Source organism: Protomyctophum bolini, assembly GCF_963924005.1.
Source record: "Protomyctophum bolini genome assembly, chromosome: 20".
Lineage (NCBI taxonomy): Eukaryota > Metazoa > Chordata > Actinopteri > Myctophiformes > Myctophidae > Protomyctophum > Protomyctophum bolini.
The window spans coordinates 24903431-24928160 of record NC_137881.1 but is presented as its reverse complement, the minus strand read 5'-3'; the positions used below and the strand labels follow the sequence as shown (position 1 = coordinate 24928160).

The following is a 24730-nucleotide window of genomic DNA, read 5'->3' as shown; positions in this document are numbered from 1 at the left end:
TGCAGCTCACCGCTCCTTGGCTGCGTCTCACTGCTCCAAGAGATGGGTCAAATGCGGAGAACAAATTTCACTGCGGTAACGTGTGTGACAAATCGTATGACTTTGACTTTAGTCTGGAACTACACCTCCTGAATGCTATATAGAGTCTGGAACGACATCTCCTGAATGATATATAGTCTGGAACTACTCTATACCTTCCGAAATCCGAGTAAGGAAGCTGCCATTTCCTTTCACGAATATATATTTTAAGAAATGTTTGAATGTTTTAAGAAGCGTTTGGAAAATGCGAGAGGCAACAGTCTGGCCACGCAAGACTACACACACATCATTCTTTAAGAAACATACGGGTATTTCGGTGCGTGGCCAAACCCACCATTCCTTCGCGAGGGGGTGAAAACAACACAGCTTTCACCATTGGAATTGCATTATGGAACGTGCACATTGTTTGATTTGATTTATTTGATGCAACAAATGCATGATACAATTATCAAACTATCTTCAACCCACTTCACTCTGCCTTCCCAGAGCCAAACTATCTGCGTGCGTGCGTGCGTGGGTGCTCTCACCAGTGGAAGCTCGTCGTCTATGTGTTGCAGAACCTCTTTCTGTCTCAGTACCAGTTTGTCCTGTCTCAGGGGCTGAGCCACCTCCAACTGAGAGAAAATGTACAATTGACAATGTAGGCATTTAGCAGACGCTCTTAATCCAGAGCAACTTTACAGTAAAGCAAGAACAACACATGGTAATACATTAAATACATAAAGAAATACTCATCAAGGATCATAAGTAAGCTAAGAACCAGTTTAACAGTAGAATCTGAAACTACTACTACAATGAAACTAGAAAAAAAAGGGGGGAAAAAAGAACATTGCATGGATGCACCTGGGGTGTATCCTCAGTGATGTATCCCAATGTCCTCGGGGTTTCGGGTCTTGCAACATCATACCCCTCACTCAGGTGACCCAGCCGGGGTGATCAAGTCCGGACTTACGTCCCAGTAGCTACCCTCGATCCGTCCCATTAAGGGCCACACAATCCGCTGCTTCAGAACTACTCTGCCGGGACTGGGAGGTAGAACCATCCGGCGTGTGGAGGCATAGAATGGAGGGACCCTCCTACGCCTCACCAGGTCCACTCCTGCTCTCACCAGGTGGCGTGCAGCCAGGACCTGTGCGTTGCACCAGATTCTCAGCACCAGACACTTCATTCGGGAGTGGTGGATGGGAAACGGTGGTGCAGAAGGCTCCGCTTGCGGCTTGAATGGCCCTCCTAAAGGCCTCACGTGAGTTTTTTGGGCTTCCTCCTCACGGAGGACACAGACTGGGGCGCTAACCCGGGCCATACTGCTCACCCGGATGCCGTCTACATTCCGGCTGTCACCCATCTCTCCGGTGGTCCAACAATAAGTATACACTATAGAGTGCTATGTCTACATAAACTACATCTAAATTACATCTAAATCTAAATGACATAAGTTTAGCCTTTGCAGACACCTGTAAGGTCGAGGCCAGGGCAAGTGCTACGGCAAGTTCTGGAGTCTGAAGAGGTGAGTTTTCAGACTATGGCGTTTTCAGACTACACAGTCAGAATGATGTGTTTTGGCTCCTCCAGCACCTTCAATACGATCCAGCCTCTATTGCTCGCAGAGAAGCTTGTGCTGACGGGGGTGGACCCAGGACTGGTGGCATGGATCACTAGTAACTAGATAGTATGTATGTGAGTATGTGAGACTGCAGGGTGGTCGGCAAACAGTGTTGATTTCGATGAATAATACCAATACGACAAAAAAAAATGTCGACTACCTTTTTTCACTGAGGAAAATTAAATGGAAACTAAATGAAAACTAAGCTATGATGACTAAAACTAAGACTAAATATATTGAAAAGTTTGCCAACAAATAAAAACTAGACTAAAATGTTAGGAAGGGACTAGTGTAAAAGAGATCCAGTATAAGTCATTTTACACTTGGTTGCATGCTGAAAATAGCCAATCTACAAGCTCGCAACGTGTTGCTGGGTCTGTGCGTGTGTGTGCGTGTGCGTGTGCGTGTATGTGTGTGTGTGTGTGCGTGTCCGTGTGTGTGCGTGCGCTCTCACCCTGCGGATTAATGAGACCGAGTCTGAAATGTGTTTCCTGTTGATTTCATTTAGATCCCTAGGAGAGAGACAGAGAGAGAGGGGGGGGGGGAGTGAGGGAGAGACACAGAGAGAGATACAGAGAGAGAGAGAGAGAGAGAGAGAGACACACACACACACACACACACACACACACACACACACACACACACACACACACACACACACACACACACACACACACACACACACACACTGAGAGTGAGAAGACAGTAGGGTATCAAACTAAATCATTACATTTGAGTATCCTGGTATTATATTTCATACACGCACACATACACACACACACACACACACACACACACACACACACACACACGCTTACGTCTCAGCCTTGTCCTTGTCTCGACTCTTGGCTTCGCTGATGCTGTTCAGTCTTTTCCTGTCCAGTATCTTCTGCAACTCTTTCTTCTCTCTGCACACGCACACACACACACGCACACGCACACGCACACGCACACACACACACACACACACACACACAGAGAGACATAACGCTGTAATGTTTTCATGATGCCACCAATTAAGACAAAAACACTCCCACTAACTCCTGCATTTAATACGTAATCCCTTCATTTCAATTAGCATGGCTACACAGCGCCAATACGTATGCCGGTGGGAATGTGTCATGGACACGTTCCCACTGGATCAGCACCCATGGGGCGCAGGTCGGTCTCGATGGGTTTTGAGGTGGTTAGTGTTTGAGGAGCGGAGGGTTGAAGGGAGACTAATTCCTTGAGGTAGGATGGAGCGTCGCCGTGGATGCACTGAGAGGCAGGGAGATCTTGTATTCAGTCCAGAATGAGACAGGGAGCCAGTGGTGGAGTGAGCGGAGGATTGGTGTGATGTTCTCGTATTTACACACTCTCATCAGGACCCTAGCGGCGCTGTTCTGGATGAATTTGAGCCTTTGAAGGCTCTTGCTAGGGACCCTGATGAGAAGTGCATTACAGTAGTCCAACCTGGAGGAGACAAAGGCGTGGACCAGCTTTTCGGCATCAGGCAGTGTGAGGGTGATACGGAGTTTGGCCATGTTCTTGAGATAGAAAAATGATGTTTGGTGATTGATGTGGGCCTCGTAGTCATTCTAACACCCAGATGCAAGTGGGATGGGGAATAAAAATAAATAAAAATAATAATCCTCTAAACTGGCGATGACATGCACATTACATGCATAATAGAATTACAAATTCTTTCTTTCTTTATAATGGGAGAATTGGCACTCAAAGCCTAAACTGGTGACCACCAGGTGTCGCTGAAAGAGTTTAAGGAACGGCTGAAGTGCTGGCTGGGCTCGAGTTTTGCTCACTCAAAAAGAACCCACTGTGTGTTTGCACCATGTGGCGGACGGGGCAGCGCCGTGTAGAAGCCTGTACAGCCAGCAGCAGCAGCGCGCCTGTGGAATACGCTACAAGTGAATTCATATATGAATCAATGCCTAGTCCGGTCACCAGACCCAAAGCCAGACAAAATATGTGACCAATGGGACTCGTTGAAATAACAATTTCTAATATTGGTGTTGTATAATAATTTTTTGCTGTAGCCTAGTAATTAATTATGCCAGGGAATCACTTATATTAAGTGGAAATTCAACTTATAATAATAATAATAATCATTATTATTAGTATTATCATCATTCATATTACTGTAGAATGAATGAAAATGAAAATGAAAATGAATAATAGCAATCATAAAGAATAATATATATAGGAACTGTTAACCTACGCTTTGAACCTGTCACTTACTTTTCACAGGTTTCTTTCAGTTTCTTCAGCTGGCCTAATTGGCTCTCCATGGCCGTCTTTTTGAGATGCTGAAATGCCTGCGCACGTGCACGCGCGCGCACACACACACACACACACACACACACACACACACACACACACACACACACACACACACACACACACACACACACACACACACACACACACACACACAATTTTGATCAGAAAGCTGCAAATGCAAACAGCAGAGGGCGCGTAAAAAAAGAAAATACAGGATCTTTGTAAGAGAATTGATTAAAACAGAGTTTCAGTCATTTGCTGCTGTATTGAAAAGAAGATAAGAGAAGACAATATTAATACTGGATTTGTGTGTGTATGTGTGTGCACATCCGTGTGCATGTGCGTGCACCTCTCTGAGGTGTGTGCGCCTCCTCCCTCTCTCCAGGGTGTGTGTGTGTGTGTGTGTGTGTGTGTGTGTGTGTGTGAGCGTGCGCGCACCTCTCTGAGGTGTGTGCGTCGCCTCCCTCTCTCCAGGGTGTGTGTGTGTGTGTGTGTGTGTGTGTGCGAGCGTGCACCTCTCTGAGGTGTGTGCGTCGCCTCCCTCTCTCCAGGGTGTTTGTGTGTGTGTGTGTGCGAGCGTGCGCGTGCGCGCACCTCTCTGAGGTGTGTGCGTCGCCTCTCTCCCTCCAGCGCGTGTTGTTGCTGCCGTAGAGTCATCAGTTCCTTCATCTGCCACTCGCGCAGCTGGACGTTCTGTTTCATCAGGTCCTGGTCCAGAGCCGCTAGCTGTCGCTGGACCGGCTCACCTGACTCACTGAGAGAACACACACACACACACGTTTTAGTTATTTACCGGTATTTGAACTAATTAGGCTTTGATTATCGATTGCGCCACGTTGCTGCACGGCCGAAAGGCGATGCATTGCCGAATCGATTATGTTTGTGTGCGTGTGTGTGCGCATGTGTGCGTGTGTGTGCGCATGTGTGCGTGCGTGCACATACTTCTTCTTGAGGCTCCGCTTCAGGTTTTTCTCCATCTGACTGCGTCTGCGCTGCGTGTCAGACTGAATCTGGTTGCACTTGCTCTTCTGCTCCTTGCTGTGAGTCCACACCTGCGCGCACACACACACACACACACACACACACACACACACACACACACACACACACACACACACACACACACACACACACACACACACACACACACACACACACACACACACACACACACACACACACACACACACACACACACACACACACACACACACACAGCAGTACTGCACTTGAGTACAATGTTGAGGCACTTGTACTTTATTTGAGTATTTCCAATACTTTATACTTCGACTCCACTACATCTCAAGAGTCCAAATATTGTACTTTTACTCCACGAAATGTATTTGAAAACTTGAGTTACTACGGTAGTTAATTAGATTATTGCGACCAAAGGTCACAGTTAACTATGGAATACAGAAGACAGCTGATCTGCAAGCTCACAACGCATCAATTTGTTACACATTCTGGAGCTTGTCGATCTGCTATTTTTGGATAAGGATACTATATAAGGATGGAACAGAGCAGGTACAGAGCAGTGTAGAGGCTCTGTATGACTGAAGCATCTGAACACTGAACATCTAAAGAGCCTCACTTTTCTTGTTTCAGTATGAGTGCCTTTTTGTTGTACGTGTGTATGTAGTTTATTTACCTTGGTGTGTGTGTGCGTGTGTGTGTGCGTGCGTGCATACCTTCTTCAGGTGTTTCTTGTGGAGCTCTTTCAGTTCCTTGCATTGTTTCTTCATTAATTTAACATAGCTCTTCTGTTGCTTTATCTCATCTAGAGACTGAGCCTGGATGTCTGGGAGAGAGACAGAGAGAGAGAGAGAGAGAGAGAGAGAGAGATGTAACTATCAGAATGTAACCCAGGTAAAGGAATGAGTCACAGTGGAAGTTTAACTAACGTTTTCCACCTGTCCAAAGTCATTTATCATAGCAGACATACACGCGTTTTCTGTGTCCTGTCTGTGTTTAATGGCCGCCACAAAGCAATTCCAATGAGAGTCACATGGTTTGACCAAACATTTGTGTTTGATGATGGCTGTGTTCTGCCCATCAAACACAAATGTGCTTGTAGATCGGCTATTTTTGCCCTCTCCATCGTCAAAGTTGCCCGCCCCAGATGTAGAATATATAGTAAATACATATAATAAGAAGGTTGATGATTAGGATTATGTTTACAGTGTTGAGGTGGAAGTGAGGCGACAGGAAAATAAACAGAAAACTGACGGGATTTCTTTTTTTTTACCTCCGAGGACAGTAGCTATGAGGTCCTCTTTCTGACCTGCTGACACGCACACACACACACACACACACACACACACACACACACACACACACACACACACACACACACACACACACACACACACACACACACACACACACACACACACACACACACACACACACACACACACACACACACACACACACACACACACACACACACACACACACACACACACACGGACAGAATGTGTGAAATGGAATCAGCAACAACATTTACATGATGGTAAATGAACATAATATATACAAACATAAACCACCTGTTGTGTTGGAACATGATAATTACAGTGTTGGAAAGGCACTAAAGTAAGTCATTACTGAAGGTAATACTTGAACTTGTGAAAATAGGACTTCTGCAATATTTACTTTTAGTACTTTAAGTACCGGTACATTTTGATGCTGATACTTTTGTTATTTGACTCAAGCACATTTTTTATACTTGTAACGGAGTACATCTACATTGCAGTATTGATACTTTTAAAGTTTTTAGTAAAACATTTTTCCACCACTGATAACTAATTACTTTACATTATGAGTAATAATATTACTAATATGTTACAATTTTCCAAAAGTAACTAGTTAGTATTTTCACAAGCCTTGGTGGTACTGTGGGCTTGAGTGTTTATTTAAAATGGTTGGGGTGGAGTTGCTTTGCAGCCTGCTGATCCGGCCTAGATCTAGACTCTAGAGCGGATACAGAAACCATTGCACACGTCTGTAGTGTACGTGTGAAATATTGCATGTGGAAGGGGCGAGGTAATAAAGAAATAATGAACAAGTTACATTTGGCAGAGAGTAATAAGTAACAAAACATGTGTGCGTGCACTGCACACGTGCTCACTAGGTGTGGGTAACCCGATGACGTCAGACACCTCCTCCGGCGAGGATGGGGGCGTGTTGGGGACGGGGGAGGGGAGCCCGCTGAAGATGACATCACTATCGTCCGTCTCTCCATCTGTTGACTGGCTGGCGACATGCTGAGAGGACACACGCGCACGCACACGCACACAAGGTCAACGCAAAGACAAGAAGTTGTGCGAACGTGTGCAGTGCGAACAGGGCGCCGTGAACTGGCGCTGCGGCGCGAACAAAGCGAACGTATCTTACAAGCGTATTTTCACACAGCGAATGGCACTCTCATTATGAATGATATTGCGCGATATTCAATATATTGCAAGAGATTCCATCAACGATATATCATGATATCTGTAACTGATTTTTTTTTACCTGGAATTATGCATTTTTATTCCAAAATCTTTGTGTCAGATTCTTTGTGTCACAAACTGGCCAATAAGTACATGAATCCTGCCTCCTCCAAACAGTAAAACACTGACTGCAACTTTGCAACCTGTCCACAACAATGGGTAGCCTACTACTACTAACTAGTCAATATCACGATATTGGGAGGACGATACAATATGTATTGTGATATATCACGATATCGATATAGTGGCACACCCCTACTGACTGTTAGTACTTAAAACGTAAGCAAATTTGAGTGGGGAACAGAGGGGCGGGGTCACGGAGGAGGGCTGTCAGCCAATGAGGTTACGGCTCTCTCACCTCAGCGTTATCCTCCATGAGAGAAGCCAGCTGGATGTCCCTCTGGTCCAACAGACTGTTGATGTGTATCTGAGGGTTGGTCAACCACTCTGCATACTCTGGAACGCAAACACACATACGCACACGCGCACACACACACAGGAGAACATCATTAAAGACTGCGCACGCACAGTTCCAGCCATTGTGATACACAGGGTGGTTGTGGGTTTTCTTACCTTGGTGTTCATTAGGGATGTAGTGGGGTGTTGTGGGTAGTGTAGTGCATTTACCTTGGTGTTCAATAGGGATGTAGTGGGGCGTTGTGGGTAGTGTAGTGCATTTACTTGGTGTTCATTAGGGATGTAGTGGGGCGTTGTGGGTAGTGTAGTGCATTTACCTTGGTGTTCATTAGGGATGTAGTGGGGCGTTGTGGGTAGTGTAGTGCATTTACCTTGGTGTTCATTAGGGATGTAGTGGGGCGTTGTGGGTAGTGTAGTGCATTTACCTTGGTGTTCATTAGGGATGTAGTGGGGCATTGTGGGTAGTGTAGTGCATTTACCTTGGTGTTCATTAGGGATGTAGTGGGGCGTTGTGGGTAGTGTAGTGCATTTACCTTGGTGTTCATTAGGGATGTAGTGGGGCGTTGTGGGTAGTGTAGTGCATTTACCTTGGTGTTCATTAGGGATGTAGTGGGGGGTTGTGGGTAGTGTAGTGCATTTACCTTGGTGTTCATTAGGGATGTAGTGGGGGGTTGTGGGTAGTGTAGTGCATTTACCTTGGTGTTCATTAGGGATGTAGTCCTGTGCTTCGGTATAGACCAGCAGTGAAGGCAGAGTGAGCGGTTGATTCATTTCGTTCTTCAGGTTGATGTAGTGATAACCTGAGAGACATTACACAATGTTTAATAATGTAGTGATAACCTGAGAGACATTACACAATGTTTAATAATGTAGTGATAACCTGAGAGACATTACACAATGTTTAACCATCTACTTTATTACAGAATATACATATACATATAAATGTTTTAAATATTGGTCTTAGATTAGCCTGCCTTATAACTTCATAGATTGTTTTTTGTATTGTCCCTGTCAAATAAACATATATATATTTTTATTGAGTGGTTCTCAAAGTGGGGTCCTTGTGGGAATGCCAGGGGTTCCCAGCTAAATGATAGTTATGATAGCGTGCACTAACCAGGTCTGATAGTAGATACAGGTAGGATGCGATGACCGATGAACTTGCCGTTTTCCTCCAACACTGCTATCCTCAGAGAGGCCAGAGTGGGCAGTATCACCTACACACACACACACACACACACACACACACACACACACACACACACACACACACACACACACACACACACACACACACACACACACACACACACACACACACACACACACACACACACACACACACACACACACACACACACACACACACACACACACACACACACACACACACACACACACACACACACACACACACACACAGCAGAATTAGAAACTAAACATAATAATAACATACAACAGCCGTAATATGTACAGTATGCTATCCTCAGAGAGGCCAGAGTGGGGCAGTATCACCTACACACACACACGCGACAGAAGACAATAATAACGACACAACTAGAAAAGCAGTTCCTGCAGAAACTGCGCGGGCTGGCTGAAAACCCGCAATCTATATGATGTACAGTACCGCCCCAGGAGGCGGCAGAGGTTTGAATAGGTTGTTATAGCAACCACAGAGTAGCCTGACACTCAGCCTGAAGTTTCATTTCGTTTCACGTCATTATTGAGACTGAAAGCCATTCCCACGGCAGCTGTTTCTGGGATGGGCGTTGCCAAAGCGGCGATTGGTTCACACCAACCAATCAAAATAGACTGTACCTTATTGAAGACGAACATTTCCTCGTCCCAGACAGGGTCCAGTGAGTTCCCGTTGGATGTGCGCGTCCTGTACTTCCTCTTGGTGTCGGCAGGAAGTCCAAATATGTCCACCTCCACGTACACGCCCACCTTCTTGTCGCTCAGGAACTGCCCTGAGATCACCTGCGGGGCACAGATCAGTGCTTTTCTGATTATAACCGTGTGGAGATCATAATTGAACATAACTGGCTAGTATAGAGTTTTATCAAAGTGTGACTCGGGGACGTGCAGAGAATGTTAAACATTTGAAAAAGGACACATGAATTTATTTTTCCTTCTGATGCACGAATATACACAATATACACAGTGACCACTATTTCTCGACTGTTTCGGACGCGGGGCGGCTCGCCGGAACCGGCCCGGCACCCTGGGCTCGTTCCTGTGGGTCTGGAAGTTCCGGGGACCCCCCCTGGGGACCCCGACATGGAGCTGCGCCACTCACTTCACACGGCTGTGACCGTTTTTCTCTCACCTTAATCTTGACCGTATTGGCCACTATCCCGTCCACTATGCTCTCGGTGAAAGGGTCAAAATGTTTGTCCATCCGCCTCATGAACTCGGGCTTCAGCAGGTAGCCACTGCGACCGTTGTACTCAAACACACCCATGTTCAGCTGCATGGGCAGGTCTGATGTAGAGAGAGAAAGAGGGAGAGAGAGAGACCCCCTTTACACGAGAACGGTGTTCATAGAAAACGGCAAAATAAAGTATCTTTTGCTGGTGTCCCTTTAGACGAAGGAAACAACCTTAGTTGTTTCTGTGCTCTCGTCAACATAGGCATGGATTCTGACAAACCCAGAATAATTATTAATTAGTACAGAATGGGGGTCAATATGAATACTCCGTCCTAAAAGGGTTTAAGGGGCACTTACCGAGTGTCTGGAAGTTCAGCGCCACCATCTGGCAGCCTACGTTCCAGAAGAGCTGAGGCATGTAGTTGGAGCTGTCCACTCTGGTTCCTTTAGGGTAGATTCGACTGATCTGCTTCTTGTTGTATCTGAACAGCTCGGGTTAAGGACGCTGTTGATTTTGTGTCGACTAACAATGAAAAATGTTCGTCGACTACCTTTTTTTCACTGACGGAAACTAAACGAAAACTATAAGCTACGCTGATTAAACTAAGACTAAATATATTGACAATTTCATCAACAAATAAAAACTAGACTGAAATGTTAGGAAGGGACTAGTGGACAAGACACAAGTCATTTTACACTTGGTTGCATGCTGAAAATAGCAGATCTGCAAGCTCACAATGAGCTTGCAGATCGGCTATTTTCAGCAAGTGTAAAATCAGCTATTACGACGGCATCGAGGCCCGCCAAAATACATTATAGTCGACTAAATCAACTGTAGATTTAGTCGACTGAAATCGTATGATATTTAGTCGACTAAAACTAGACTGACACTTCACTAGACACAACATTCCAGGTGACTAAAATGGGGTGGGGTGAGTATACACACATTTGCGGGCTCGGTGACATTCATGTGAAGGATACTCTACAAAGTCAATAGGGTTGTTCCTCAATGTGTCCATGCCTTTAGTCTCCACAAACGACGACATTTCAAAGTATCTATTCCTTTCTGAAAGACGCACGGAGAGACACGCACACACACACAATATAAAATGTACAGTCATGGTTACGTTCACACAATCATGGCATTACATTATGTCTTAACGATACAATAGAGCGTATGCGCGTGACATCATCATCATACCCGGAGGTTATGCGGGAACGCCTACCGAGTGGCAAAAAACTACTTTCTGGCCTTGACAGCCCATACATACAAACAGAAAAGTCCTACCTGATTGCATGAAATTACTTTAAAACAACCTTTAATTCACATTGTCACACTCTTTGCCATTTGCCATTGACTTTATGCATGTGCATATACCCTCTATGAGTATGTCACTTAGTACTAAGCATGCACACGCACAGAACGGCGTGCACACGCACACGCTCACTCGCAGACTTACTGGTGGCCCATTCGAAGTTCTTGAACTTGACCGCTTCTATGTAGTTGACCAGAGTGGACAGTTCCTCTGTGGCCTTGGACTCACTGCTGGCCGTGCCCTGAGACACAGACACACAGACACAGACACAGACACAGACACAGACACAGACACAGACACAGACACAGACACACACACCACATGTGCGTGCGTGAACACGACATCAAAAGCATTTAACACAGTTGCCAATCAACTCATCAATAAATCAATCAATCAATGGACCAATGGATCAGTTCACGCAATACCATCTATTGAGACAACGTAAAGACATTGATTTACGACAACAATACCATCTATTGAGACAACGTAAGGACATTGATTTACGACAACAATACCATCTATTGAGACAACGTAAAGACATTGATTTACGACAACAATACCATCTATTGAGACAACGTAAGGACATTGATTTACGACAACAATACCATCTATTGAGACAACGTAAAGACATTGATTTACGACAACAATACCATCTATTGAGACAACGTGAGGACATTGATTTACGACAACAATACCATCTATTGAGACAACGTGAGGACATTGATTTACGACAACAATACCATCTATTGAGACAACGTAAAGACATTGATTTACGACAACAATACCATCTATTGAGACAACGTAAAGACATTGATTTACGACAACAATACCATCTATTGAGACAACGTCAAGACATTGATTTACGACAACAATACCATCTATTGAGACAACGTGAGGACATTAATTCACAACAACAATACCATCTATTGAGACAACGTAAAGACATTGATTTACGACAACAATACCATCTATTGAGACAACGTAAAGACATTGATTTACGACAACAATACCATCTATTGAGACAACGTGAGGACATTAATTCACAACAACAATACCATCTATTGAGACAACGTAAAGACATTAATTCACAACAACAATACCATCTATTGAGACAACGTGAGGACATTAATTTACGACAACAATACCATCTATTGAGACAACGTAAGGACATTGATTTACGACAACAATACCTCGTCAGAGTTGGATTTCTTCAGCTCGGGTAGGGGCTCGTCTTCCTCGTCTTCCTCGCTCACCTCCTCTCCACCTGATTGGTCGAAAAACAGAAAGTCGTCATGCACCGAGAACCCGTCCGTCAGCGGTGTAAACTAACTGAGTACATGGTGCGTGGAGCAGTGTTTATTTCATCGACTAAAACTATGACTTATTCACTGATGAAAACTAAATAAAACTAAATGAAAACTAAGCTATGATGACTAAAACTAAGATTAAATATATTGACAATTTCGTCAACAAAACCAAACTAGACTAAAATGTTAGTATGGGGCTAGTGGACAAGAGATCCAGTCGCATCCTGTGAGCTTGTAGATCAGCTATTTTCAGCGAGTGTAAAATCAGCCATTACGACGGCATCAAGGCCCACCAAAATACATTTTAGTCGACTAAATCAACTGTAGATTTAGTCGACTAAAATCTTATATTTAGTCGACCAAAACTAGACAAACACTAAAACATGCCAGTTGACTAAAATGTGACTAAAACTAAATGAAAACCATTCAAGAGACTGTGACTACAACTAAAATGAAAGATGTGCTGTCAGAATCAAGGAGACTCACCGATGGACGTGCGAGGGTCAGAGTTCTTCGTCATACTCTCTGCCAGCTCTCCGTTGGACAAGATGTGCTCTCCCTCGCCGTCCAGCAGAGGGCAGTCTAGAACACACAATTCAATTTCAATTCAAAGGAGCTTTATTGGCATGAGAAAACATACGTTTACATTGCCAAAAGCAAAAGTGGAACAGAACAATCAAGATAAAGCAATAAAATAAACAGAGCAGTGCTACATTAGCGTACATTAAACACTTTGAGTAATACTATAATAAAACTATAACAAGATTGTGCATTTTCTGTCAGAGATAGTTATACTATTCGTTCACGTGTCATGGGCCCAATAACATGAACGTGCGCAATGATAGTCAACTGGCTCGAGCTGCAATGACAAATTCGGCCACTATGTCCATTTCGCCTCAGGGTTTCCTCCGGGTGCCGTCTCTATTCATATATACTCTTAAGGTTTAAATCCTCTGTCTGTGAATTATCACCCGACAATTGACCACCTAGGCAGACATTATCCCTTACTTATTATGTCTCAATATTTTTAGATTAGATTTTTATTATCCACAAGGGAAATTAGTTTTCCTCAGGCTCAATGCATACATTCAGGACAATACATGAATACAAATACAATAAAGCACCCAGTAAAGTACTAGTAAAATACTAATGACCCCTTACACTAAGATATCCCTTGCATACAGTACTTCATTGACCGGGGGGTGTGTCCCATGGCTCTGTGCTTGGTCCTTCCCCTCTCCTACACCACATGTGTGTTGGAGACAGTGGCCTTGTGGTTAGAGTGTCCACTCTGGCAGAAACTGGGAAGTCGGGGGTTTCGATCCGCGTCTCATACTAAAGACTGTAAAAATGGGACCCAATGCCTCCCTGCTTGGCACTCAGCATCAATGGGTTGGATTGGGGGGGTCAAATCAACTAATTATTCCCGGGCGCTGCGCACGCTGCGGCTCACCGCTCCAGGAGATGATGGGTCAAATGCGGAGAACACATTTCACTGTGGTAACGTGTGTGACTAACTTGTGTGATTAAACATCTCCTCCAGGTCTTGGCGTGGTATGTTGTCGTTGGACGGTCTCGGGTGGTGTGGATGTTTCTTCTTGTTCTTGATCAGGATCCTCCCCATCAGCTCCTGAGGGGAGGGGAGGGGGGTTCCCAGGAGGAGCTGGGGGGGAGGGGGGGGGGGGGAAGAGAGACAGAGAGAGAGAGGGGAAGAGGGAGGGGGGAGAGACAGAGAGAGAGGGAGGGGGGGGGGTAGAGAGATTGAGAAGGAACACCTTTCGCTTTGTGTGTTGTCACTGCTATTGTATCCTACTGACTCACCTGCCAGTGAGGAGCCCCCACCGGGAGGACGTTCAATTAGTGGAAGAACTAGAAGCTCTTCAAATTATCCTGTAGGTGTGCATGTGTGCTTGTGAGTGTGTGAGTGTGTGTGAGTGTGTGTGTGTGTGTGTGTGTGTGTGTGTGTGTGTGTGTGTGTGTGTGTGTGTGTGTGTGTGTGTGTGCGTCATACCGGGTATTTCTCCAGTGGGTCAATAAGCAGAGCGTCTCCAAAGATGCTCCTACAGCATTCTGCCATTTTAGCCTGTTGATTCGGCCTGAGAGACAGATATAAAGAGATATAGAGAGATATAGAGATAGAGATAGAGATGCAACGTGAAAGCATTGCATACAGTTGAATGAAGTGTACTCGGGGTGCTGAAGTGAACGGTTGCCAGCGGGGACCAGGCGGTCGCATTCGGGAGCAGTTTGAATCAAACAAGACTCAGTGTGAATCTGCCCTCTAAGAGAGAGTGGAATGTCTTGCACTTTGTTCTACGTTGTATTTTTTGTACAACTTGGAGAAGCCTGAGAACAGCTACAGGTGTGTACCATTCCAACCCGTCACGCTTTCCTGATCATTTTCCTAAAGGTTTTATGAAAATGCATTGCTTTCCCTGCAGGTTGTATTCACTGATTAGCCTAATGCTAATCCTACTGCTGTGCTACTGAAAAGAAGTGTCCAGCAGAGGAACTCTATCTATTCAAGGAATCTGAATAAAGTTAACATATAACACCTTGGTAAATGCCCCGCCCCCTTTCTCACTGACAATGCACTCACAATCTACTGAATCTGAAGACATTGGCAGCAGTTCACTGTCAAACTGGCTATATGCACGCACGCAACCACCCACCCACCCACGCACACACACACACCCACACACACACTATACGTACGCGTCCACGTGGTTTTCAAAGGAGAGGATGAGAGGGTAGGAAGAGGTCTTGAACGCACTCTCTGCTATCGCTTCAATCACATCCTGCAAGCACGCACACGCACAGGGAAGATTAGAGTGTGTGTGTGTGTGTGTGTGTGTGTGTGTGTGTGTGTGTGTGTGTGTGTGTGTGTGTGTGTGAAGACTGCACGCTGCAGTAACATGAATATCCAGAAGAGGGCAGAAGCAGCACCTGCAAAAGGCTGTCATGTATTAGAGTATTCTTTTTTTTGAGTGAGTGAGTGAGTGAGTGAGTGAGTGAGTGGTCTAACTAATCTTTAACTCATTTGTGAAATTGTTTTAAATTTTCAACATTGAAGTGAACAGAGGGGAACTGTTTCATTGACGGACCATTTCCTGTTTAGTGATCGCCTAGCAACGGAGGCGCTGTTAGACGGTGGTCTGGACAGCAATCTCACTGGATCAATAAAATAAACAAAAAAAGATAAAAGTCCTCTTTGGCAGTAAACTTAAAAGTTATAGGGGATGTGGGTGGTCATGGTACTGACCTTAAAGGGGATGTGGGTGGTCTATAACTGACCTTAAAGTGGATGTGGGCGGTCTATAACTGACCTTAAAGGGGATATCGGTGGTCATGGTGAAGCCGTGCGTGATGTAAGGCTCCTCTTCCGGCAGGCGTCCCGGCCAACAGTCCAGCTCGATGCAGCGACAGCCCGTCAGCAACACCTGCCTGTACATCTCCACCGTCGACAGACCCGTGATCTGACTCGCTGCGAAGACGCACGCACGCACACACACAGTTTGACGTTGTTATCGATGCGCAGCTACTGCCTGTTGCCCTGCAAAATCCCCTTATCATTCACTAAACTCACCCCACACAGCTACTGCTGTTGTCCTGCAATGTCTCCTTATCATTCACTAAACTCACCCCACACAGCTACTGCTGTTGTCCTGCAACGTCCCCTTATCATTCACTAAACTCACCCCACACAGCTACTGCTGTTGTCCTGCAATGTCTCCTTATCATTCACTAAACTCACCGCACACAGCTACTGCTGTTGTCCTGCAATGTCTCCTTATCATTCACTAAACTCACCCCACACAGCCCTCAGGTTTTTTTGTAGGCTACTACTGAATTTGACAGTGGACCAGTGAATCAAACTAGTGTTACTGTTTACTTTTTACTGTAGGTTTTACTCTCGAGTCTCGAACTGACGCAAGTTTTTTCAATTGTGAGAAAAGCATGGACACACACACACACACACACACACACACACACACACACGTACCTGTGAGGTAGGTATTGTGGGAGGAGTTTATAAAGTAGTGGGACAGAGGTTGGTGCATGTCGTCGATGATGTCGAGTCTCTCTGGAGGAACAATGGTGTTCTCATCTCCTCCCAAATACCTACTGAACCCCAGCAGACTGATCTGGTCTGGAAGGGAGGGAGAAAGAGAGAGAGAGAGAGAGAGAGAGATAGAGAGAGAGAGAGAGAGAGAGAGAGAGAGAGAGAGAGAGGCATTCAGGTGACGAATACAAAATCAATTACAATTTGTATAGTCTTCATGGAATTACACAGTAAGTCTATATGAATGAACAATGGTCAGGTTGTGGCCTCTTGGTGGCGCTATAATAGGCCAATGTGAAAAGGGTGCCATTTCTTCTTACGCCTTGGATGGCAATTGGATGATTTGAGCCAATTTGTTCCAAAAATGTGTTTTGCAAAAGTCCACCTGTTGGTGACGCTATAACAGGCCAATGTGAAAAGGGTGGGATATATTCCTCAGCCTAGTAGGAAAGTCTGTGAAAGATTTCACGTAAATTGCACGCTGCGTTCATGATTTGAGGCTTTTTGTTCAAAACGGGCCAATCCAGCAAATTTTGAAAGCCATTGTTAGCCAATGGAATATGAAATATCGGACAGATCCGTCATGAACACATGACTATACAGATACAGTGTAACGATTTGAACAGAATCTGGAGGAGTAATATAAAAAAATGTGTTTTACAAAAGCCTCCAGGTGGCGCTATAACAGGCCGTTCTGGAAGATTTTCAGCAGAGGTTCATCGTTGGCATCCAGGGAGTGTGTGTGCAAAATCTGGCATCGACCGGGTTAACGGTGCCGGAGATTAGCTGGTAACAGACGGACGGACGGATGCGCACACACACACACTCTCTCCCCATGCCTTCGGCCTGGTGGAGACAATTATGCTAGACTGTAGGCATAAGGGGTATGTAGTGTGGCGCGCAAGATAGGGCCCAATGCCTAGTTTCTTGAATCGCAAACTGAAATAATTTAGTTAAAATGTTGTGAGTCTCTAATGTGAACACGCACCTCTCTCCAGCTGGCAGAGGTTGGTCTCTAATGTGAACACACACCTCTCTCCAGCTGGCAGAGGTTTGTTCTCTAATGTGAACACACACCTCTCTCCAGCTGGCAGAGGTTTGTTCTCTAATGTGAACACACACCTCTCTCCAGCTGGCAGAGGTTGGTCTCTAATGTGAACACACACCTCTCTCCAGGTGGCAGAGGTTGGTCTCTAATGTGAACACACACCTCTCTCCAGCTGGCAGAGGTTTGTTCTCTAATGTGAACACACACCTCTCTCCAGCTGGCAGAGGTTTGTTCTCTAATGTGAACACACACCTCTCTCCAGCTGGCAGAGGTTGGTCTCTAATGTGAACACACACCTCTCTCCAGCTGGCAGAGGTTGGTCTCTAATGTGAACAGTAACACACACCTCTCTCCAGCTGGCAGACGTTGGCCTCGTAGCTCTCCATGACCGTGAGGATCTGCTCTCGTTTGAGCGGAGGGTAGAGCACCTCGTTGAGACGGGAGTCTCTCTGCTGTTGGTTGACGAAGTCCATGAGCTGGTCCAGAGAAATCTGGGGCTTCTTCTTAGAGCCACTGTGGGGGACGGACACACACACACACACACACACACACACACACACACACACACACACACACTTGTCAGTGAAAAAAGGTAGTCGACAGACATTTTCTGTCATACTATTAGTCGACGAAATCAACAGACGCTTACACACGTACACGTACACACGCACGTGGGGTCATGAGTCATGACCGAAAGAATAAGTTCTAAGTCATTTTTTTATCTTAAATAATTGCAATTAGGCCATTAAGTATTAGGAATTTAGTAGTAGGATTTTTTTCTCCAGAAAAAAGGCGCTTGAGTGCCAAGCAGATGAGAGAGATTTTACGTCCTGCCTTCCATTTGCCCCCAAAACCGGGAGGTGAAATCTTCCATTACTACCTCGCGCTAGTGAGTCTGATCTCTCTTTAGAAGTGTTATTATTCTAAACGAGATGCATGATGAAGTCAGAAATTAGGACAGACCATCGCCGCTCTGATCAAAACCATGGACAGCACCGTAGATTCAGAGTAAATAAGGAAGATCGTTGGCCCGAAAACCAGGAAGTGAATGGCTGTAACGGGCTGTAATGGGGTGTAACGATACATTTTAACAGTGATACGATACGTCTCACGATAAATGGTCGACGATACATGGACGGTATTGGTTCATTATGGCGATACGATTTAATGATTTAATGATCGATACAGTAACTATTTAGCAAATACATATGTGTGAAACTTGTGGATAGTGCAGGTTTTTTAAGGGAAAGATTTATTATTATGGATATAAATAAGTAAAACCTACTCTAGGGGGAGTAGGGGTGTGGTGTGTGATAGCTCCTCTAGGGGGAGTAGGGGTGTGGTGTGTGATATCTCCTCTAGGGGGAGTAGGGGTGTGGTGCGTACTCACATGTCTTCAAAGATGCCCTGGATCTCGGGTCTGAGACACAGAGTTTCCAGAAACCTCTGGAAGGCTTCCCACGTGAAGTCGTCTGGCTTGATGCCCTCTGTCTGCACACACACACACACACACACACACACACACACACACACACACACACACACACACACACACACACACACACACACACACACACACACACACACACACACACACACACACACACACACACACGCGCAGACACAGATAGAGGGCAGTGTTAATTTTGCTGACTAAAACAATGACAAAAAATGGATACTAAAGGCACAGATAGAAAACAATGCTAAAAGGATAACTCAGGCTTGTTTCCATTAAGCTCCTTCCTGTGTATTCAATTCAACTAGACATTTAAAGACAATACACAATACACAATACACAATACAATCAAAGTCGTACGATTAGTCACACACACGCTACAGCCTTTGACCTTTGACCCATCTCTTGGAGTGGTGAGCCTCAGTGTGCGCTGCGCTCGGGAATCATTAGTTGATTTGACCCCCCAATCCAACCCATTGATGCCGAGTGCCAAGCAGGGAGACATTGGGTCCCATTCTTACAGTCTTTGGTATGACCCGGCCGGGGATCGAACCCCCGACCTCCCAGTTTCAGGGCGGACACTCTAACCACAATGCCACGGTCTGGTCAACAATAATATGTCACGAAGAATCACAATCATCTTTATTTGATCTTTATTTGTGCACAATGGTTCCCATCGTGTTATTTTTCCAAGAAACAACACGATGGGAACTATGCAGAAAAATAATAATTTCACACACATTTTTACTTACTGTGAAGATGTTCCTGTTTCAATCTGTGCCAGATTGATTGATTGATTGAGTGATTGATTGATTGACATAGAAGACACTGTGATGGTCCTTACCTTGTTGACAATCCCACACTGTTCCAGAGTCGTCTCCACTCGCCTCTTATCGGAGAACATCTTTATTATGCTAGGAGACAGGGTAGTGGTGGAAAAAGTTGAGTAAATGTATCAATACGGCAATTTACTGTCGAGTAGTAGCCGTAGTAACGTATTAGTATCAAAATGTACCTAAAGTACCAAAAGCAGAAAGTACTCATTATGCAGAATTTCAGAATTTCACAACTGCATACACATCTTTTGAAAGCTCAGTGAGCTTGTAGATCTGCTATTTTTAAATGGCCAAAATGTATATAGGGCTGAAGTGGTTAATGTGTGTGTGTGTGAGTGAGTGAGTGAGTGAGTGAGTGAGTGAGTGAGTGAGTGAGTGAGTGAGTGAGTGAGTGAGTGAGTGAGTGTGTGTGTGTGTGTGTGTGTGTGTGTGTGTGTGTGTGTGTGTGTGTGTGTGTGTGTGTGTGTGTGTGTGTGTGTGTGTGTGTGTGCACATCTCACTTTTTCACTGGTATTTTTCCATCTTGATTAACCTGCAATTTTAACTTGGTGTACCTGAGAGAGAGACAGAGAGAGAGAGAGAGAGAGAGAGAGAGAGGCAGTCAGGTGACAAATCACAATTTGTATAGTCTTCATGGAATTACACAGTAGGACTATGAACAATGCCGACAAATAATCATTTTAAAATAATCAACTGCAATGTCTATAAAACACATGACGTGGATTTCGAAAACTGCATTTAAATTTAAAAAAAATTACCTTTTTAACCTTATAACCCTGAATACACTCCAGCCATTAAACTGAACCTCTAAATGTGTGATCCTAGAATACATTCTATAAACCTGACGTCTAAATGTGTGATCCTTAAGGCCCAAACCACACCAGCTGCAACTTAGGGCTTACCATGCAACATGCAACTATTTCCAACCATTATTCCCAATGGCAGTTGCAAGGAGTTCCATTGGTGTGGTTTGTTAAGTTGCAAGGAGTTGCGAGTAGTTGCAAGGAGTTGCAACTACTACATGTCTTTAAAAGTATTTTGTTGCACGGAGTTGTAAGGAGTTGCATTGGTGTGACATGTCCTTAAAACTGTTGTGTTGCTAGGAGTTGCATTGGTGATGTTTGGGCCTAACACATTGTACATTTGGCCCTCACAGGTGTTGTAACGCATGCACGCACTTACGCTTTGAGGAGGAAGGTGTTCCGTGATGCATTCTGGGAAAGGATGTTTGTAGCCAGCTTAAACAATTCATCTGTCCATATCTGGAAACACACACACGCAGACACGCACGCACACACACATGAGGATATCGACTTACATTAATTCCTTAATTCTGACTCAACCCTTCAGACACTATTATACAGTATATTGTACAGCCTGAGGACACAAGTAAAGGAAAGGAGGGAAGGAATGGGGGAAGAGTAGTTTAGGCCTACCGAAGACAGTTTTGAAGAAAACGTCTCTAAAAGGGTCCATTTAGTTTTAGTAACATTTTGGTCACCTGGAATGTTTTAGTGTTAGTCTAGTTTTTAGTCGACTAGTATCATAAGATTTTAGTCGACCAAATCTACAGTTGATTTAGTCGACTAAAATGTATTTTGGCGGGCCTTGATGCCGTCGTAATGACCAATTATACCTGTGTGAAGAGATGTTGAAAAGTGGTGAAGTTGTCCTTTAACTGGGGACCACCTGCAACACCCTCAAAGACCACTGGTTTGAAAACCACTGATATATAGACCACCAATCCCCCGGCCAATGGGACGTTATTTAGAGTTAGTGGATGCCATGATGGTCACGGTAGAAGACGGCAGTAGATACTACCCCCCCCGGCCTATGGGACTGTTTAGTGGTTGTCATGGTTACCTTGGCAGTCTCCTCCAGCATGGCCTGGAAGTTGAGGAAGGAGATGTTGACGAGGTCGTTGCCGTGGACGACCGTCACCAGCTTGGACGTCACCAGCTTGGCCTCCATGCCGTCCTTCCCGAACCCGAGCACGTCTCTGACCTTGTGGTCCTGAAAGTTAACACACATTGGATATGTTTAAACCGTGACCTTATATGGTCCTAAGGTTACAATTCCAAACATGCAAACATGACCCACTTTAATTACTTCATGTGTTCAAATGTTGTTGTTTTTTATGTCCAATGTGTTCAGTTCATAAAGTTAGCATAACGGATAACTACATGCATTTGAAATTAAATAAGGTTACTTTCTCCAAATTTTTTTTTATAATAATTCAGGATTTCAATTCAACTACTTTTTTTGTTTTAATCTGGATGATTCTGGCATAAAGCTCATGAAAATCCAAAAATCCTATCTCAAAACATTAGAATATTCTATGCGACCACTAAAAAACATTTGTAATACAGAAATGTCGACCATCTGAAAAGTATGTTAATTTATGCACTCAATACCATACATGGTCTCGGCTACGTTTTAACAAATGATTTTGTCAATGGGGCGTGGCATGGTCCGGAGGTGATGAGCCCGTGGCACTGTTGAGGTGTTATGGAAGCCCAGATTTGCTTTGATAGCAGCTTTAAACTCATCTGTATTGTTGAATCTAGTTTCTCATACCTTCCTCTTGACAATTCAACCTAGATTCTCTGTGGGGTTCAGGTCAGGCCAGTTGGCTGGTCAGGTAAACACAGTAATAACATGGTCAGTACACCAATTACTAGTAGTTTTGGCTCCGTGGGCAGGTGCCAAGTGCTGCTGGAAAAGGAAATCAGTATACCCATAAAGGTTGTCAACATACGCAGGGCACACAGTGCTGTAAAACATCCTAATAGATGGTTGTGTTGTATCTGCAATTGATAGAACACTGTGATGATTTGGGTCCATGTTATCTGCATGGTGTTGGTCCACTGACAGTGAAAACTTCACACTTCAACAGAGCCATCTATATTTTAGAGCACTTTGTGCTTTAGTATGTTGACAAGCTTTATGGAGACGCTGATTTTCCTTCCAAGCTCGATTTGGCACCTGCCCACAGTGCCAACACTACTAGTAATTGGTGTACTGACCATGGTATTACTGTGCTTAACTGACCAGCCAACGGGCCTGACCTGAACCCCACAGAGAATCTAAGTTGTATTGTCAAGAGGAAGGTGTGAGACACTATATTTAACAATACAAATTAGTTTAAAGCTGCTATCAAATCTGGGCTTCCATAACACTTCAACAGTGCCACAGGCTTATCACGCCCCACTGATGAAATAATTGTTTAAAAGTAGCCCAGACCACGTATTGAGATTTTTTTTTTGTGGGGTTTTTTTGTAGATATTCTAATATTTTGAGATAAGATTTTGTGGGGTGTCGCTAGGCAACCAGCCGCCAGGTGAGCGTTATGGCCCAGACAGCCAGTGGGGAGGAGGCAGTACTGCTTCCGTAAGATTGCATTGGGAAAACATGGTACTGGCTGTCTGACTTCAAAAGCTTTGTATGCGGTTGTTTCACCCCGATCTAAACATTTGACTTTTTGATCATCTGCAGCTCTGCAGAAATACCTTTACCTTTTGGATACGATACTGCGGACAAGGGTTTTCTACACTGCTCTTGGAGGGCTCGCCCCATCTCGCCCTAAGCAGGGAAACCCTGACTCAGACCTCTTCCCGGAGCTGATGGCGGAGGATGAGGTTCCAAACGGGGCTAGCAGAAACCTAGACCTCTAAAGTGGGCAATCCTAACCCGAGTGTTTCTCAAATGTTACCATGCCTGTGGGAAAATTGGCCCTGACGAGTTCTGTATAGTGATGCAAATCCACGCACACGCTCACACTCACACTCACACTCACACATATACACACACACGCGCGCGCACGAGGATATTGACTTACAACATTCCTTAATTCTGACTCAACCCTTTAGAGCAATAGCCCTAATGCAAACACACACGCGCACACATCTACTGTACATATACATGCACAGGAATCTCAACACGGCACAGAAATGCACGCAAGCGCACACACACGGTCATAGGAAAGGTGTGGTGCAGTTAACATGGTATTTGCTCAATCTTTAGTCAGTGAATGGGACACACACACACACACTCACTCACACACATACACACAGGGCATGGATCTCCATTTCTACAACTTTCGATAGGCCTGTCTCACAGCCATTCCACGCCCCCTTTCCAGACCTAGTGGTGTTGACGTGACGTCACTCCATAGACAGTACATGTTAAAAGACCTACATTCAGAAGCCATAAACAACGCTTTTTCTGAAGGTAAACTTTATTCCATTTGGTTTAGCGGTCTTAACATCTTGTTTTCTTCATAATAATATGGGTCTTTTACATTTTATCATTTGGAAACGGCCTTAAATGGTGCAGAGAAAGCAGGTAGGAATGTAGCTCTGGTCCATAGCCTTATACTCATGTCAACACCACTAGGTCTGGAAAGGGGGGCGTGGAAAGGGGGCGGGGAAGGGCTGTGAGACAGGCCTATTCAATCGTTACCTCGCTTGCTCTACAGCCGGGCACCGGTCTAGTGTAACCAAA

At 44.8% G+C, this 24730-nt stretch overlaps 1 protein-coding gene across 2 annotated transcripts in view; it reads right to left on the bottom strand.

Annotated features, from left to right (window-relative positions):
• The window catches only part of LOC308335789 (1-phosphatidylinositol 4,5-bisphosphate phosphodiesterase beta-3-like), a 71997-nt gene that overhangs the window by 6024 nt on the left and 41243 nt on the right, over positions 1 to 24730 (bottom strand). Inside the window, exons 4-33 of one of the 2 annotated variants that reach the window (XM_080792988.1) lie at positions 22091 to 22240; positions 21410 to 21489; positions 20728 to 20781; positions 20236 to 20305; positions 19326 to 19426; positions 18282 to 18448; positions 16828 to 16974; positions 16151 to 16308; positions 15540 to 15622; positions 14836 to 14920; positions 14343 to 14487; positions 13311 to 13406; positions 12708 to 12781; positions 11662 to 11758; positions 11183 to 11267; positions 10559 to 10683; positions 10160 to 10314; positions 9649 to 9810; positions 8948 to 9047; positions 8526 to 8630; positions 7772 to 7869; positions 7050 to 7185; positions 6168 to 6206; positions 5611 to 5720; positions 4865 to 4974; positions 4517 to 4676; positions 3881 to 3957; positions 2461 to 2550; positions 2097 to 2154; positions 567 to 653 (exon numbers count right to left, since the gene is read on the bottom strand). In XM_080792988.1, coding sequence (XP_080649114.1) covers positions 567 to 653; positions 2097 to 2154; positions 2461 to 2550; positions 3881 to 3957; positions 4517 to 4676; positions 4865 to 4974; positions 5611 to 5720; positions 6168 to 6206; positions 7050 to 7185; positions 7772 to 7869; positions 8526 to 8630; positions 8948 to 9047; positions 9649 to 9810; positions 10160 to 10314; positions 10559 to 10683; positions 11183 to 11267; positions 11662 to 11758; positions 12708 to 12781; positions 13311 to 13406; positions 14343 to 14487; positions 14836 to 14920; positions 15540 to 15622; positions 16151 to 16308; positions 16828 to 16974; positions 18282 to 18448; positions 19326 to 19426; positions 20236 to 20305; positions 20728 to 20781; positions 21410 to 21489; positions 22091 to 22240 — 3204 coding nt within the window. The remainder of the gene's footprint in view (positions 1 to 566; positions 654 to 2096; positions 2155 to 2460; positions 2551 to 3880; positions 3958 to 4516; positions 4677 to 4864; positions 4975 to 5610; positions 5721 to 6167; positions 6207 to 7049; positions 7186 to 7771; positions 7870 to 8525; positions 8631 to 8947; positions 9048 to 9648; positions 9811 to 10159; positions 10315 to 10558; positions 10684 to 11182; positions 11268 to 11661; positions 11759 to 12707; positions 12782 to 13310; positions 13407 to 14342; positions 14488 to 14835; positions 14921 to 15539; positions 15623 to 16150; positions 16309 to 16827; positions 16975 to 18281; positions 18449 to 19325; positions 19427 to 20235; positions 20306 to 20727; positions 20782 to 21409; positions 21490 to 22090; positions 22241 to 24730) is intronic. The other variant, XM_080792989.1, reaches the window with a different exon arrangement.